We start from the raw sequence: 18,544 nt of genomic DNA, 5'->3' as shown, positions 1-18,544 counted from the left end.
ACTGGAGGCTGCGAGTCCCCCAGGCTGGGAAGGACCCAGGTGGAGGCCGGGTGACACGCGGCAGGACTGCCGTCGAGGGGACCCTGGATGGGAGGGCAGGCCTAGGACTCGGGTCCCTCGCCCCACATTCTCCTCTGGTGGGCGCCTACCTTGTCCAAACTGAGCGGTTCGGTGCACATCCTCCGCGCCGGGGAAACCCAGCATGCGGCACACCACGTCTCCGTCCTTCTTGTCCCAGCCGTCGTCGCACACAGTGCCCCAGCGCCGCTCGTGGTACACCTCCACACGGCCCTGGTGCGGGCCCGAGCCATTCACCAGCCGTACCATCACCGCCTCCACGCCACCTGCCGGGAGCAACGCAGGGTCACGGTCACACCCCCGAGCCTGCACACAGCAGTGGCCCCCAGGAGCCCTCCCCGGCTCCTCATCACCACCCGGCATGGGGAGGGGGGCTGGGGCTCCAGGGAAGGCCAAGCAGGCAGCCATCAGAAACCATGGTGTCACCCCTGCCTGTTCTTATCACCCCTGCCCTTCTCTCCACCTTTTTTATTACTTTTTTTTTTCAGAGTAGTTTTAGGTTCATAGCAAAATTGAAAAGCAGAAACAGTGCTGGCTTTGGCAGTGTGTGTGCTAAAATTGGAATGATACAGGGAAGACTAGCAAGGATGACATGTGAATTCATGAAGCATTCTGTAATTTTTTTTACAGCTACTATAGAAATCGAATACAAATTTCAGCATGGATTGCACAAATTCTTGCTAATTACTGATCATTATTTAATCACTTTATTGAAGATCAAGGTGAAATCCACATTCAGTAATTATAGCACTAAATAAAAATGTGAGAACTGGCTTTCCCCTTTACAGTTGGTGATGCTAGATATCCTATGAAATGAGAAAAGGAAAAACTTAAAAAAAAAAGGTAGAGACCCCCCACCCCTAACATGGATAGCTTCCTCCCCAACTATCAACACCTGCCTCCAGAATGGTACATTTGTTATAATCTATGAACACACAGAGACATGTCGTAACCACCCAGAGTCAAGAGATTACACCAGGGTTCACTCTTGGTATTGTCCATTCTGTGGTCTGAACAAATGTATAATGATATGTATTCACCAACGTAGTATCCTACAGAATGGTTTCACTACCCAGAAAATCCTCTGTGCTCCATCCCTTCCTCCCCACCCCCACCCCTTAGCCCCTGGCAAACACTGATCTTTCTCCTGTTTCCATAGCTTTGCCTTTCCCATAATGCCATATAGTTTGGATCATACAGTATGTAGCCTTTTCAGATTGGTTTCTTTCATGTAGTAATATGCATTTAAGGCTCCTCTTTCCATGGCTGGATAGCTCATTTCTTTCTAGCACCAAATAAAGTTCCAATGTCTGGATGTACTACGGCTTAACTATCCATTCACCCAATGAAGGGCATCTTGGAAGGAATTATGAATAAGATTGCTACAAACATTCATGTTCAGGTTACTATATAGACCTAAGTTTTCAATTCATCTGAGTAAATACCAATAAGGAGGTGTTCCCTGGTGGCTCAGCTGGTAAAGAATCTCCTGCCAGTGCAAGAGATGAAAGAGATGGGGGTTTGATCCCTGGGTCATGAAGACCCTCTGGAGAAGGGAATGGCAACCCACTCTAGTATTCTTGCCTGGAAGGTCCCACGGACAGAGGAGCCTGGTGGGCTACAGTTCATACAGGTCACCAAGAGTCGCCCATGACTGAGCAACTGAGCACCTCATGCATCCATCATTCCTGACTATTCTTCGCACATGAGTTTATAAGCTCCAGCCAGGTTATCAGAAGAGTCTGAGGATGAGCAAGAGACCAGAGACTCCTCCAGATGGGAAACAATGAGCGCAGCGGGATTCAGAGGCCAGGTCTGAGACAGAGACGGCACCCGGGAGCCGTCGTGACAAGCCAACCTGGAGCCGGGAGCCGCAAACACAGCCCGGCCCGGGCTGGGCGTCTGGCCCTGGTGTGTCGGCTGAGGCTGAGACGTCGGTCTTGAGTTCTCCCAGACCTGCCTCGCCTCTGTCAGCACCCTGTCACCGTGGCCGTGGGCCACGCCAGGCCAGGAGGCTGCCAACAGCAGTCTCCGTGTGGGGTCATCAGTAGAGGGAGAGTGGCAGGAGGAAGCTGTGCGTCCCAGAGCAGGCAAGGCCGAGTTCAAGGTCCAAATAACAGGAAGGTCTGGTGCGGTACAGGCAGCGCAGCTGACGTTCAGAGATGGCCCCTTATCCTCCATTCTGGCCTGCCTCGCTCACTCTAGACTCACTTCTTCATCTTGCCAAGTAAGTGCCTGACCATCTGTTAGGAGCCTGGTCCTGTTGCAGGAGGACAGAGGGCAGTCTCTGCCCTCATGGACTATATTGTAGTGGAGGAGACTAGTCACAGAGCTGGGAAACAAATTCACATATAACTATGGCCACGCAGTGATATGGTGCAGAGACAAGAAGAGAAACACAGGAAGGGAATGGAGCTTGAGGGCACCATTGTGGTTGGCGACACAGGAAAGGAGTGGAGGGTGGGGGGCACCGTCTTAGACGGGGAGACAGAAGAGGATGGGCAGAGGGTGCCATCATAGACAAGAAGACAAGGAGGGGAATGGAGCTTGAGGGGGCGCCATTTCAGGTGGGGAGACAAGGAAGACCTTGAGTGGAGACCTGAAAGAGCTGAGGGAGAACACAGACCTCTCTATCTTAGAAAAAATACGCTCTGTACTCTGGCCTAACATTTTCACATCCTTTAAATCTCAAGCTTGGATGGCACATCTCCCAGAAAAAGCCTCCTGTGGTCACCCGCTCCCATCCAAGCCCCCTTCTGTGGACGTATCTTATCACTTCCTGTAACAGTTGCCTGTTCACCCTTTTAGGACATTGGAGAATTCCGAGGTCAGGCCATATAGCCTGATACAGCGCCTGGTACCTCAACGTGCCCAGGCTGGGCCCAGTAAAAGCATGCACAAGTGAATGCAGTCAGAGAGCACGCACCCCGGAGGGCAGGTCCTGTCTAGGGGACACAGCCAGTGACTTGGGTGGGAGCCTGAACGGAGAGTCAGCATCACAGCTACCAATGTTTCCAACACCCTCCTTACTACACCTCAGGCTCTTCTACTCACTCCCCTCACTGACATCTTTCGGTAGGACAACCCCAGGGTTCTGGACCCAGAACTCAAGCTGTTGGCTCAATGACCATACATTCTACATGAGAAAATGAGGATGTGGTCTGACATGTGATTATAGCGAGTGCTGAAGGAAATCTGGAAAGTGTCACTTGGATGCTGAAATGTTAGAATTCCCAGGAGGCTTCAATGTATATGGAAGTGGCAAAAGAATATTTGGAAACAGGACAACTTCAAAACATTGGAAGCATACGGTAACCATAATTATGGGGCTCAGAGCGTCAAGTTCAAGGCTGTTTCTACCCCATGCTCCCCACACGCCAAGCAAGGTCACAGCCCGCATCAGTTCCGGGGATATGTGTGTCCCCCAACCCACACACACCCAGACACCAGACACCAGAGTTGATTCATCAAGCACTGAAGCCTGTCCCTTGTCACTTGCTCCCAGGTCCCCCAGTTCCAGGACTTCTCCCTACAATGGAGGCTGAACACAGTCCCTTGCCCACGGGGTCAGCAGACACTGCAGGCCCCCAAAGAATCAATGAGGCAAATTTTGATCTAGTGCCATCTATGGAACATAGCACTAAGCTATGATTTTTTTTTTTTTGTAATGTGGACCATTTTTTAAGTCTTTATTGAATTTGTTACAATATTGCTTCCGTTTTCTGTCCTGGTTTTTTGGACTCAAGGTATGTGGGAGCTTACCTCCCCAACCAGGAATCAAACCCACACCCCCCGCATTGGAAGGTGAAATCTTAAGAACAGGACTGCCAGGGAGGTCTCTAAGCTAAAATTTTTTAATCCTTTCTTCCCCCTAACAAGAGCGCATCCCTGTGGCTACCTCGCTGAGGAAAACCATAAGCTGAGATTTGATCTGATTATGATGCTAACTGCCCCAGTGAGGGACTCAGACAAGTCTAAAGGGGCAGTCCCACGAACAATAGGCCTGGCCTGCTTTGCCCTAAGAGCTACAGGGGCGGCCGGAGGCAGGCCGTTCCCAGGCCGAGCCGTCATGCCACCTTCGGGAACCTGCCTGGGGAACCCGCTTGGGGAACCACCCAATGACGCCAACACTGACTTCCTCCCCAGCCTGAGACGAACGTCACGACTTGCTAAGAGGTTTGGGTTTCTGTGGGCAGAGGGTGTAAACTCTTCCCAGCAGTTTCTGCCCTAGAGCAATGCTTTCCCACCAAGCAAACCACCACCACTGGGAAATGTGCTCACCCCACAGCTGTGTCAGCCCCACAGAATGAGACGCAGTGTCTAGGAGGCTGCGCCAGCCTGGGTTGTGCCCAGCGCCCCTCACCCTGCACGCCCCGTTATACTTCCTGTAAGTTCAGGGTGGTCCCCAGGGAGTGTGCCTGGCTGTTTGGGGTCAAGGAGGTGCCTCCCTTTGCACAGGACAGTAGAGGGAAGTGGAAGGCAGTGGTTCGGATTGTTCAAAACCCAGGCACTGGGACTTCCCTGGCGATCCAGTGGTGAAGACCTGGCCTTTCAAGGTAGGGGGTTCGGGTTTGATCCCTGGTCGGGGAGCGAAGATCCCACATGGCTTGGGGCCAAAAAATCCAAAACATAAAACAGAAGCAGTATTGTAACAAGTTCACTAAAGACATTAAAGATGGTCCACATGAAAAGAAAATCTTAAAAAAATAAAACCCAGACACGTCTAAGCCAGTAGACAGAGGGGATGGCTCAGGTGGGGGCAAAGGTCCGCATGCTTTCACAACTTCCTATTACCTCCCGTAACAGCTGCCCTTGACCAACACGTCTCCACTTCCTTCTTCACCTCCCACCGCAGTGAAGCCCCAGGAAGTCCTTCCTGAGCAAAATGTTGGCACGCAACCCTGAAGAACCCACCGCGCCCAAGCAGTTCCCATGTGGATATCTGAGCTTGATTCACAAAGGGAACCCCCTGAGTGAAGAGGATATGACATTCGTTCTCTTGTTCAGTCTACTCTGCAGACTGGAATCTACCTGGACATGTGCCCACGGTTTGCAGGTGGAGAACCACACTCCACCTCTGCTCTGGGAGACCCGGGCTCAAGAGAAATACCGAGCGCCGCTCCTCACTGAACACCTGGAGGATGAATGGGGAGTTGCTGACTTGACAGCCTGTCCCAAGCCCTTGGCCCTGAAGTCCTAGGCAGAGTTTTTCCTGGTCACCACTCATAGCAGGGACACTCCACTGCTGTTTCCCCTACAGCTCTAGATTTGGGGTCACAGGTTCTCCCCTGCTTCTTTTTTCTGAGTCTTTGCTGCTCTGCATAGGCTTTCTCTAACTGTGGTGAGTGGGGGCTACCCTTCATTGTGGTGTACAGGTTTCTCACTGCAGCGGCTTCTCTTGTTGCAGAGCACAGGCTCTAGGTGCACAGGCTTCAATCGCTGTGGTGCATGGGCTTAGCTGCTCCTCAGTATGTGGAATCTTCCCGGACCAGGGATCGAACCTGTGCCCCCTGCATTGGCAGGTAGATTCCTATCCACTACATCACTAGAAAAGTCCCAGATCTGCCTTTTTATACAAGGCAGCAGACAGAAAGAGTCCCTTCCATCACAACCTCAAACAGCAGCATCACTTTTTGTCTGGCTGGGTAACCACAGGAGAGGAAGCTGATATAGGAAACCCAGGGCAGGAGACTGGCCCTTTCTGGCTGGGTAGGCTCCTTGCTCTCTCTCAGATCAAAGGGTTCAATCATTTCACCAGCAAGTTTTCCAGCACTTCAATAGTTCTAAGCCCTGCTGGGAGCTTTCTGCCTAGCTGCAGGGCCAGACCATAGAACCCACCTCCTCATTCTCTGATCTGCTCCGCTGACCCTGCCCACTACCCAGGCCACTCCTGGGATTGACAATGAGGTTCTCATCCACCCTCCTGCAGCAAGACCTCAGGTACGCTCTTACCCCTCAGTTAAACAGGGTGGCCCCTCAGGCACAGATGAGGTCAGACTGTGAAGAAGAACAAAATATGATATATGGATGAAGAAGCCTTTGCATTTTCTGGTGATACCTCTAGCAACAACTTCTTCACACTTAGTTGTGGGTTATAGATGTCACCACTGTTTGACACATGCAGCTACTTCTAGGTAATCACCACAGTGTCTTTGGGCTTTTCTAACCATCACAAGGAGATCAAATTGGTCAATCCTAAAGGAAATCAACTCTAAATATTCATTGGAAGGACTGGTGCTGAAGCTGAAGCTCCAATACTTTGGCCACCTGATGCAAAGAGCCAACTCATTGGAAAAGAACCTGATGCTGGGAAAGACTGAGGCCAGGAGGAGAAGTGGGTGGCAGAGGATGAGATGGTTGAATGGCATCACTGACTCAATGACCTGAATTTGAGCAAATTCCAGGAGACAGTGAAGGACAGGGGAGCCTGGCATGCTGCAGTCCATGGGGTCGAAAAGAGTCAGACATGATTTAGCAACTGACCACCAACAACAAACCACCACAAATAATGCGGAAACCTAGAAGGGGTAACAGAGAGCTGAGGAGAAGCACAAAGAAGCAAGGAAGGTGGAATGAATAAGCCATGTTGGACATGAGACACTAGAGTGAAGACATGAGCCCTGGTCCTGAGGCCACCAGAACTGCCTTGGATTCTAAAGACCTTCTTGTCCCAAGCTCTGCAAGCCTTACTATTATAAGCCCTAGTCTTCTGAAGTCTTCCCGGGTGTCCTTACCATATACCCACATTACTTGAAGTGACCCAGTGAGTCTCTGGTCCGTGTTACCAAAAATGCCCAAAGACAGCGCCTGTGATCCCATGCACCCATCAAAGGGCTGGTTAGCTACTCGCCTCTTGGGTGTTGAGTGGGGAGGGGAACTCAGATGGAGGGAAGCATGGTGATCCCTGTGGGGAGGCAGCAGGGGAGAGTGGCATGAGGCTGATTCTGCACTTAGAAACAAGGTTTCAATTCTGGCTCCACTAAAGACCCCATGGGACCGCTCTACGCTTAACTCTTCTAACAGTGGGGAAAATGGTGATGGTTGGGAGCAAGTACACATATCAAGGACTTGGCTCGTCATGGACACCCATCACTGTGAGCCCCAACCCCACCAGCCTGCACTTTGCCCAGCAACCTGTGGTCAGCTCTGAGGCATCTTCATGACTTGTGAAGATGGCTTGGGTACCAGTAGCCCCATCAGGGATATATCCCTTTTTAATAACAACAAAAAAAAAGGCCATGCAGTGAAGCATGGAAAATCTTAGTCCCTAACCAGAAATCGAACCTGTGCCCCCTGCATTGAGAGTATTGAGTCTTAACCACTGTACTGCCGGGGAAGTCCCCAAGATATACTCTTGAGAGTCTTGTTACAAAGCAAGCCTGCTGCTTGGGGAGTGGGGGAAATGGTGGGTGGAGTGGGGGGCAGGCTCAGCCCGCCAATTGGATTAATCTCCTCCTAACTTCCTCTGCTCTCCCCAGGGCTCAGTTCCTGGCTTCTTAGCCTGGGAGAGGAGGGAGACAGGGGCGTCAGCAGAAGACTGGCTCCTGCTGTCAGCAAGATTCTACTCACTAATGCAAGCTGGATGTGATTCGTTAGGCAAGACTGCTCCAGAACGGTCTAGGAATGTGAGCCAGGGCTGAGGCCACTCGGGGGCTCCCAGCACAAATCTAGTATGTAGGGATTCTGTTTTCAAAACAAATCCTCGCTCTCTTTGCCTTGTAGACATATAGGTAGGAAAAGCAAGGTCCTAGACGAAGCAGGCTGGGTCTACCCCAGGTGCCCTGGCCTTGGCATTGAATGTCAATGTTGGCCTTGAACCCGCCCCCTGCCCCCAATGCATATACAGCATTCCTCTGCACTCTGTATCAGGCCTGACAGCTGCTCATTCTGCCTCTGGGAATGGAAGGGAACTTGACAGTATCTCTGGGGAATCCATTCCAGGATTTTAAAACCTGCATCTGGTTTCACTCACAGGGCGCTGGCATCTCTGGATGGCTCCAGGGTTTTTTTCATCCAATTATTCCCTACCTTACTTGACTCTATTTACTTTGGGTTTCAGGGTTATAATTGAGGGGGCAAGATGCCGAATATCTTTCTCTAGCGTCTGGTGGGAGCACAGCCGAGAGAGTGGCTGCAGTATTCGGCCTCTCCATGGGCCTGGGAGGACAGTTTAACAACCAGTAGCTACCATCTTGGAACTGGTTTTGAGAGCTAGGGGACCCTTTAGAACTTCCCACTGCCTATGGGGCTTGTCTGCACCTGGCTTAGAACCACCCCAAACTCAGCGACAACAAAGGCAGATTCTGCCAGGGAGAGATTTCAAGTCAAGGATGGATGACGAGGGGAACTCATGGACACCTAGTGCCTGCATGGGGCGGCATGCCAGGCCCGGGGCAGAGCGCTTTACCCACGGCTTTGCTCACTTACTCTTCTCAATGGCTCCATGAGTTAGTCATTATGACCTTCACTGAACAGAGAAATGGGCCCAGAAGAGTCAAATAACTTGACTAGGGTCACACAGCTGCTCCGAAGTGGAGCCGGGGAGGAGAGCAAAGGCCCTTCATTTTCAAACCACAGAGCCAGCTGAACACTGAAGACAAGTATTTCCCTCTGCACATGAAAAGTACCTTTCATCTGTCTCCCAGCAGTCCTCTGGAGCTGCAGGAAAGCATGTCTTGAGGAGTAAGAGAAAGAGCCTGGGACTTCAGCAGTTCCTGGCCATGGGCTGTCTCTAAGAATCACCTGAGTGCTTCAAAATCAACCAGGAGGTGCTATATTTAAAACGGATAACCAACAAGGACCTGCTGTCTAGCACAAGGAACTCTGCTCAATGTCATGTGGCAGCCTGGATGGGAGGGGAGTTTGGGGGAGAATGGATACATGTATATGGTTGGCTGAGTCCCTTCGCTGTACACCTGAAACTGTCATAACATTATTAATCAGCTATACCTCCGTATAAAATAAAAAGTTTTTTTTTAAAAAGGATCAACCAGTGGGAAAGTGGGGAAGGGACATTTCTGAACAGATGGTAGGTGTTGTAAATGGCCAGCCAGGGCTAAAAGCACTGCTGTAGGGGACAGATCTAGGATCAAGCCTGGGCTATGCAATTTCACAGTAGCTGGGTCTTGTGCAGTGGTCCTTAACCTTTTTCCAGCCAGGCTCTGCTGCAGGCCATCACTTCTAAACTGTAGTCTGGCCTGTGGATGCACCTTATAAAATGCTGTTTCCTAATGGTGCAGGCATGTGTGCTATGTCACTTCAGTCGTGCCTGACTCTTTGGGACCCCATGGATTACAGCCCACCAGGCTCCTCTGTCCATGGGGATTCTCCAGGCAAGAATACTGGAGAGGGTTGCCATGCTTTTGCACCAGGGACTTGTTTCATGGATGACAATTTTTCCACAGACTGGGAGGAGGGAGGGGATGGTCTCAGGATGATTCAAGCACATTACATTTATTGTGTGCTTTATTTCCATTATTATTACATCAGCTCCACCTCCGGTCATCAGGCATTAGCTCCTGGAAGCTGGGGACCCCTGCTGTAAGGCACATCAATGTCACCTCCTCCAGGAGGGCCTCCCTGACCCATGGCTCCCACACATGAGAAACAGCCTAGCACCGTTCCCTCAGCCAGCCCCCATGCCCCCATCATAGTCAGCTCTGGAGAAGACAGGCATTCAACATCCTTGTGGTTCCCACTCGTAGCCTCACTTGCAGGCAGAAACCTGGCATGCTGCCATCAACAAGTGGTACTAAGTGAGTGAGTGAGTGGATAAATGAATGGATGAGGGGCTCCCGGAACAGACCCAATCCCTAAGTACCCCAGACCCTGCTGGGATATGCATCAGAAGGCCCCAAAAGTCCAGGGAACTTTGCTTCTCATGAGACAAGAGGAGGGGAAACCTGGCATAATCCTGAAATCTCACAGCTCCTTTAGGTGTGTTTATCTTGCCTTCCAGACCCTGCCAAAGCAAAACAAGTCAAAAGACAGGAGGTTGTGGGGAAGAGAAATAAACACATGGGGCTGGGAAAATAGGCTCTGATACTCTGCAGCTGCAGAGCGGAGCCCCAGGGATAATCTAGACCGGCTGCCCTTTAAGGAGGCTGAACTTTCCTTCTCCTGTGAAGAAAGAGCTCCCCGTGCCCCGCAGCCGGCCTGCAGCACGAGGGCTCTGTGCCGCCCAGACAGGGCACTGCTCTTTCCCCTGGCATCCACAGCAAATGTGGTCCGCATGCGAAGGACAGGAGCCATTCCACAAGCCTAAGGAATTTCCAGCCAGGCTCTGCTGGAGGGCATCGCTTTTAAACTGTGGTCTGGCCTCTGGGTGCACTTTATGAAACGCTATTTCCTAATGGTGTGGGCGTGCGTGCTAAGTTGCTTCAGTCGTGTCCAACTCTGTGACCCTATAGACCGTAGCTGGCCAGGCTCCTCTGTCCATGGGGATTCTCCAGGCAAGAATACTGGAGTGAGTTGCCAGGCCCATGCCATGCCCAGGAAGGTCAAGGGATCTTCCTGACCCAGGAATTGAACCCTAACTGACTCTAAATATGGTGCTTTATGCCTCCTCAAAGCATTTTTGTTAGGTCTCATTTGATCTTTGCAGTCCTCCTCTGGGGTGGTGGGTACGATACCCATTATACAGATGAGGAAACCGAGACTCAGAAGGAAAGTAACTTCCTCAAGGTCACGTGATAAAGTGGCCACACGTGGTCTCCAGTCCAGCAGTCCCACAGGTCACTGTACTGTGTCTTTGACTGAGGGGGTGGGGTTTACTTACTGGGCAGAAAGAATAGCAGAAGTATCTCCCAATTATCACCGTCCTTTTTATGCGGGATTATTTTTTCTTAACTGTTGACTCACCCATTGGCCCCCTCAACTCTATTGCATATCTTTAGAAACCAGGAATTTGTCTTGGCTCATTTTGTTTCTCAATGCCCTATGGGGCTTCAGCAGTGGCTCAGCAGTGAAAGAATCCACATACAATGCAGGAGATGCAAGTTCAATCCCTGGGTTGAGAAGATCCCCCGAAGAAGGAAATAGCAACCCATGAGAAGGCAATGGCAGCCCACTCCAGTACTCTTGCCTGGAGAATCCCATGGACGGAGGAGCCTGGTAGGCTGCAGTCCATGGGGTCGCTAAGAGTCAGACATGACTGAGCGACTTCACTTTCACTTTTCATTTTCATACATTGGAGAAGGAAACGGCAACCCACTCCAGCGTTCTTGCCTGGAGATCCCAGGGACAGCAGAACCTGGTGGGCTGCCATCTCTGGGGTTGCACAGAGTCGGACACGACTGAAGTAACTTAGCAGCCAGTATTCTTGTCTGGGAAATCCCATGGACAGGGGAGCCTGGCGGGCTACAGTCCATGGGGTTGCAAAGACTTAGATTCGGCTGCGCGCCTGAACAAGAACAACAACAATGCTCTAGTCATGGCTGCCTGGCTCCTAGCAGGTGTTCAATAAAAATGTGTCTGATCAAATAATAAATGAAGCGCTTTCCCTGCCCAGTCCTGAAGCAGGGGTTCCCTCCCATCACTGCGGGAGAATGTTGCTAACAGAAGCTCTGCTGGGAGCTGGATTTGTAGGAATTTATTGGGCGGCTTGGGTAGAGACCTAAGTCCTTTGCTTTGCATTTGTTCCTGGGCTTCTCAAAAGGCAGTGAGGGGTCAGAGAGGGTCAACAGGCCTTTAGAAATAGCAAGAAAAGCTGTAGAGCCAGGAGAAAGGCCATGATCCCAAAGCCCCACTCTGTTACATACATAACTGCGAGGAGGTGCTGATGTTCACACGGCATTCCTCTAAGGCCTTCACAGACCATTGCCTTACCTCCAGGGTTCATGAGCAATGCTATTGGCCTTTCCAGCCTGGACAGGAGAGGAGTCTGAAGGAGAATGCATGCATGCTAAGTCGTTTCAGTCAAGTCCGACTCTTTGCGACCCCATGGACTGTAGCTCACCAGGGTCCTCCGTCCATGGGATTCTCCAGGCAAGAATACTGGAGTGGATTGCCATTCCCTTTTCCAGGGGATCTTCCTGATTCAGGGATTGAACCCAGGTCTCCCGCAGCTCCTGCACTGCAGGCAGATTCTTTACCTCTGAGCCACCAGGGAAGCCCGTGGGGGGAGAATAGATACATGTGTATGTATGGCTGAATCCTTTTGCTGTTCATCGGAAACCATCACAACATTGTCTGTTAATTGGCTATACTCAAATACAAAATAAATAGTCTAATTAAAAAAAAAAAAAGAAAGAAAGACTGTTGGCCTTTCCTAAAAAGGCTCTTTCACACCCTCTGGCTTCGTTCATCCTGTCCCCACCCTTCCCTGTTTCCTCTCTCTATTCTGCTCTCTTTCAAGTTCAAGGTCTGAGACACTTGGCTGGAATGCTTTCCCATCTGTGTATTCTAAATCTTTGCTGTTTGTTTTTAGTTTTCTTTTATTTTTGGGAGTGCAGCAAGTGGGATCTCAGTTCCCCAATCAGGGAACAAACCCACATTCCCCCTGCATTGGAAGCGTAGGGTCTTAACCACTAGGCCACCTAGGAAGTCCCAAAATATCTTCATTTCTCTCTTGCTCTCTTTTTTCTTTTTTGTTTGTTTTTTGCTGTACCATGCAGAATCTTAGTTCTCTGACCAGGGATCGAACTCATGCTCCCTGCATTGGGAGCGTGGAGTCTTAACCACTAGACCTTCAGGGAAGTCCTTCTAAATCCTTGAATCCTACCTGTACAGTGGGTCCACCACTTTCTAGCTCTACCTTGGGCAAGTAATTTAACCTCTCAGAACAGTTTCCCTATCTGTTAAATGGGACAATGACATACACTTTAAAGAGTTCTAACATATGAGAAACGCTGGGCTGGAAGAAGCACAAGCTGGAATCAAGATTGCTGGGAGAAGTATCAATAACCTCAGATATGCAGATGACACCACCCTTATGGCAGAAAGTGAAGAGGAACTAAAAAGCCTCTTGATGAAAGTGAAAGAGGAGAGGGAAAAAGTTGGCTTAAAGCTCAACATTCAGAAAACAAAGATCATGGCATCTGGTCCCATCACTTCATGGGAAATAGATGGGAAACAGTGGAAACAGTGTCAGACTTTATTTTTTGGGCTCCAAAATCACTGCAGATGGTGACTGCAGCCATGAAATTAAAAGACGCTTACTCCTTGGAAGGAAAGTTGTGACCAACCTAGATAGCATATTCAAAACCTAGATAGCATATTCAAAAGCAGAGACATTACTTTGCCAACAAAGGTCTGTCTAGTCAAGGCTATGGTTTTTCCAGTGGTCATGTATGGATGTGAGAGTTGGACTGTGAAGAAAGCTGAGTGCCGAAGAATTGATGCTTTTGAACTGTGGTGCTGGAGAAGAGTCTTGAGAGTCCCTTGGACTGCAAGGAGATCCAAACAGTCCATCTAAAGGAGATCAGCCCTGGGTGTTCTTTGGAAGGAATGATGCTAAAGCTGAAACTCCAATACTTTGGCCACCTCATGAGAAGAGTTGACTCATTGGAAAAGACTCTGATGCTGGGAGGGATTGGGGGCAGGAGGAAAAGGGGATGACAGAGGATGAGATGGCTGGATGGCATCACTGACTCGATGAACATGAGTTTGAGTGAACTCCGGGAGTTGGTGATGGACAGGGAGGCCTGGCGTGTTGCAAAGAGTCGGATATGACTGAGCGACTGAACTGAACTGAACTGAACATATGAGGAGCTCGGGGTGGGAGGTGGTAGTGGTGATGAGTTCTCAGTAAATAGTACTGAGCTGGTGGCTCAGACGGTAAAGCGTCTGCCCGCAAAGCGGGAGACCCAGGTTTGATCTCTGGGTCGGGAAGATCCCCTAGAGAAGGAAATGGCAACGCACTCCAGTATTCTTGGAGAATTCCATGGATTGAGGAGCCTGGTAGGCTACAGTCCACGGGATCACAAAGTGTCGAACACGACTGAGCGACTTCGCTTTGCTTCCCTTTGCTTCGCCATATAAGCCCCCAGGATCCTGGTGGGAACAGAGGCACCAGGGCAAGGGACTCACCCAGCCTCTAAATCAGTGAATCAACCAGCCATCCTTCCCCGAACACAGCATCCACAGGACCTCCTGGGATGTGGCCACAGGCTCTGCCTACCTCTTTGTTCCCTCAGAATTCCACAACAGTACTCTTTGGAAGAGTGGCTGAAATTCAGCACCAGGGGAAATAAGCCCATCTGAACAATTGGTTCCAAGTACATCCCTGAGGCAGTTTTCCATGGTCGAAGGACAGGAGGGGAAGTACAGCCGTGAAATGAACGCAGTGGCAGCTAACTCTGATCCAGTTACATCAAAAAGACACAGTGGTGGGGACCTCCCTGGTTTAAGCTATTGCCTCCAGCATCTTTACCACCCAACCTAAAATGACTGAGTACAGGGTCATGGGGATTACGAACAATTCCTGAGTTGGTTGGGTTGCTTTCTCAATAAACACGTTAACCATTCCTGGTTTTAATGTATGTCTCAACTTAAAGCTTTCTTCAAACAAAACCCACGTCAAAGACTAAAACTTCAATTCTTCAGGGGTTCCAAGGCACTGTTTTTGTAGAAAATGCCTCACTCACCTTTGGTCTGAGGTTTGTATTACTAAAAGTTTTCTTCGGGGCAGATCCCAGAAACCACCAGCTGTTTGCCAAGGACAGGGGGCTGCTGTGGTCCTCCAGGCCCCCAGGAGGATGGGTGTCAGCTGAACATGGTTCATGCAAGAAACAGAGATGCTGTGTGCTCAGTGGCTACGTCGTCTCCAACTGTCGTGCAGCCCCATGGACCACAGCCACCAGGCTCCTCTGTCCACGGGATTCTCCAGGCAAGAACACTGGAGTGAGTTGTCATTTCCTTCTGCAGGGGATCTTCCTGACCCAGGGATCGAACCCATGTCTCCCACATCTCCTCCACTGGCAAATGGATTCTCTACCACTGCGCCACCTGGGAAGCCCAGAACACAAATCCCAGTGGGCCTGTTAGTGACCGCCCAGCATCCTCTGATTCTCTGTGAGATCTCGGATTCTCCAAGGGGGCTGCGTTGCCCCAGGGCCCAAGCTTCAGCTCTTCCCTCTCTGTTTTCTTGACTGGGAATGTCAGAGGCTCTCAGGCAGCCCCCTATTCCCACCACACTCCCCTACTTCACCTCCTGGCTTCTTAAAGGAGCCCAGCTTCGTGTTTTTCCTAGGCTTCTTGGATCTACTCAAAGCTATCAAACCAAGGGCGGCTCGGATTCATCGGAACTGAGCGGCTTTCTGCATCAAGCAATCTGAAGGTCTCCTGGAAGGGGTCGCTGGAAGCTTTCAGGAAAAGTCACTGGATTTGTTTTCGGAAAGCTTAATACAGGCTCTTGGCAAAGTGAAATGCCGACAGGGCCAGATTGTGCACAGAGCAGAGGAGAAAAGAGGAAATTGCGGTTGGAGAGGTTCAGAGGGTGACCTCAAGGCCACATGGCTGGGTCAGAAGGGCACTCAGATCTCAGGATTGCTGCTCTGCAGCCCGCCTGTCCCCTCTCCTTCTCAGGAAATCGGGGATTCTGAAAAACGGGATTTTCTCTAAGGGAAGTAGCTCAGTGAGAGCAGAGCAGTAGTAGCAGGGAAGCCTGGGCCCAAAGTGGACCTTTCCGTCAGGGGAACAGCCAGCCTGCCGGGTGCCAGCTCCGGCTGAGGTGCCGAGGGCCACTGTGGACGGCTGGGGCTCCAGTGTCCCGGTCCGGGTCCTGGCTCTAGCCTGGGCCTCCACCTGGCTGTTCACCTCCCACTGCTGCCACATCGCATGCTGCTTGCAGCTCATCCTGGCTGCCCAGAGACCACGCCCGACCTCCTGTCCACAGACCCCCAATTGCTTTCCTGGCCTCAGTTTTTGATTCCTGCTCCCAAACCTTGGCTGCTGCACCAAACGTTTTGGGTTTATCAGACAGTGCTCTGCTGTTTTACGTGAGGTTCTCTACCTTGAATTCCTTCGCCTTCTCCAGACACCAGACGGACACCAACTTGGTCTTCAAGACTTGGATCAAAGACACATCATCCAGTGACCTGCTTTGTACATTCGTCTCCTACAGCCCCCACCATGCTCTCTGAGGAATGTTGCATGTCCCTCTCAACTGCCGGCCTCTGAGCTCCTCAAGGTGAGGACAGGCCTTTCTCATGGGGCCCTCAGCCAGGGCCTGGTCTCCAGAGAAGGATGAGTGAATGTCCGCTGCTGCTGCTGCTGCTGCTGCTGCTAAGTCGCTTCAGTCGTGTCCGACTCTGTGCGACCCCATAGACGGCAGCCCACCAGGCTCCCCGCCCCTGGGATTCTCCAGGCAAGAACACTGGAGTGGGTTGCCATGTCCTTCTCCAATGCATGAAAGTGAAAAGTGAAAGTGAAGTCGCTCAGTCGTGTCCGACTTTTAGTGACCCCACAGACTGCAGCCTACCAGGCTCCTCTGTCCATGGAATTTTTCCAGGCAAGAGTACTGGAGTGGGGTGCCATTGCCTCCTCTGGAATGTTCGCTAAGTAAGTGAATAACCGACATTCTCTTCCCTAAGTGTTTCTTTCCTTCCACACATCTACATTTTCTCTGTGACAGAAGTGAGACGAATCCCTCACCCTCTTGACTCCCTTCCAAGCTGGCTCTGTGCTGTGCTGGCTGGGTTACTGACCCTCAGGTTTCAGGCCTCACCTGTTCCTGCTCAGTTCTTATCAGGTTCCAAACACTCCTTATCTTCCATCCTTGTGCTCATTTCTCTCTCAAGTGTCTCCTGCTCTGCTCCAGCCAGCATCTGAAGTGGTATTTCTTGTTCAGTGACCCCATGGACTGCAGCACGCCACTCTTCCCTGTCCTTCACCATCTCCCAGAATTTGCTCAAACTCATGTCCAACCATTTCATCCTCCGTCTCCCCCTTCTCCTCCTACCCTCAATCTCCCAGCATGAGGGTCTTTTCCAGTGAGTTGGCTCTTTGCATCAGGTGGCCAAAGTGTTGGAGCTTCAGCTTCAGCATCAGTCCTTCCAATGAATATTCAGGGTTGATTTCTTTTAGGACTGACTGGTTGGATCTCCTTGCTGTTCAAGGGACTCTCAAGACTTGCTGTTCAAGGGACTGTTCAAGAGTCTTTTCCAGCACCACAGTTGGAAAGTATCAGTTCTTCGGCACTCAGCCTTCTTTATGATCCAGCTCTCACATCTGAACATGACTACTGGAAAAACCATTGCTTTGCTGTGAGACAATTTTTCTGAGTGAGTTTTGTATCTCTGTGTATTTTCGGTCACCAAAAATAAATGGAAGGGAAGAAACATTTAAAAAACACTTTTCCATCTCCACCATCCTGTGGTGTTTGCATCTGTCAAGGACACTATGTGAGGATAAAGAGAAGGGATAAACAAAGGCAGAAACTGAACACAATCAGTCAGGAAGAACAGGAAAGCCCGTAACGGGGGAAGTATTGCTGTCAGAGGCAGAGCCCCCATCCCAGGCATGAAAACTTCAGTGTGGACGATCCCAGAAGCCCCCAAGTAAGTGAGACAGTCAAGGCTTGGTGAAATAAAGAACAAACTCTGAGATGGAGAAAAGTCTCTTAAAAGTAACTGAGACTCTAAAAAAGTACAACTAGGGACTTCCCTGGTAGTCCAGTGGGTAAGACTTCACCTTCCAATGCAGCGGGTGCAGGTTTGATCCCTGGTTGGAAGCTAAGACCCATATGCCTTGGGGCCAAAAAACCAAAACATAAAAACAGAAGCCGTATTGCAACAAATTCAGTAAAGACTTTAAAAACGATCCCCATCAAGAACTTTTTTAAAAACTAAAAAAATAAGTAAAAAATACAACTAGTGAGTGTAACAAAAGAGAAGCGGTCTCAATGACATAGAGAACAAACAAGTGGTTGCCGGCGGGGAGAGGGAAGAGAGGAGGGGCAAGACAGGGGTAGGGGATAAAGAGGTACAAACTATTAGGTAGAACATAGGGGTGTTTCGTACAGCTTGGGAGCAGAGCCAATATTTTGTGATAACTGTAAATGGAGTATAATGTTTAAACATTATGAATCATTACATTGTACATCTATAACATATGACATTTTATATCGACTAAACTTCAATTATAAAAATAGATTTTAAACAATGAGCATTGGTAAGGAAGAAATTAGCAATTTCATATTAAACCCACTAAGGAGAGTGGCCCACGAGGACCCCATGCTGACCCCCATGTCAAAGGCCAGAGAGAATGAATCCAGGAATAAAAGAGAATCCAAGATCGCAGCACAAGGACTGCTAGTGGACTCCAGACCCATCTTGGGTGCTGGCTCTGCCCCGGACGAGTGCCTCTGGATCTGGGCAGGCTCCTTATCCTCTTCCTCAGCTTTCTCATCTCTCTAACAGGCACACGATTTACGCCTCCTGGATAGGACTGGAGAATTAAGTGAAATGTGGGGCACAGACACTTTACTTCTCTGAGTACCAGGTGCTAATTGGTTAGCAGTCCTGAG

At 50.3% G+C, this 18,544-nt stretch overlaps 1 protein-coding gene and 1 pseudogene across 1 annotated transcript in view; one reads left to right on the top strand and one right to left on the bottom strand.

The window, feature by feature from the left end:
• The window catches only part of SCARA5 (scavenger receptor class A member 5), a 133,891-nt gene that overhangs the window by 12,452 nt on the left and 102,895 nt on the right, over window positions 1–18,544 (bottom strand). The window contains exon 8 of the mRNA XM_040237051.1: window positions 150–344. Within this exon, the coding sequence (XP_040092985.1) occupies window positions 150–344 (195 nt within the window). The remainder of the gene's footprint in view (window positions 1–149; window positions 345–18,544) is intronic.
• Window positions 607–700, top strand: LOC120867774 (annotated as a pseudogene).

Source organism: Oryx dammah, unplaced genomic scaffold (assembly GCF_014754425.2).
Source record: "Oryx dammah isolate SB20612 unplaced genomic scaffold, SCBI_Odam_1.1 HiC_scaffold_1, whole genome shotgun sequence".
In the NCBI taxonomy this organism is placed as follows: Eukaryota; Metazoa; Chordata; class Mammalia; order Artiodactyla; family Bovidae; genus Oryx; species Oryx dammah.
This window is presented reverse-complemented; position numbering and strand designations above follow the sequence as displayed.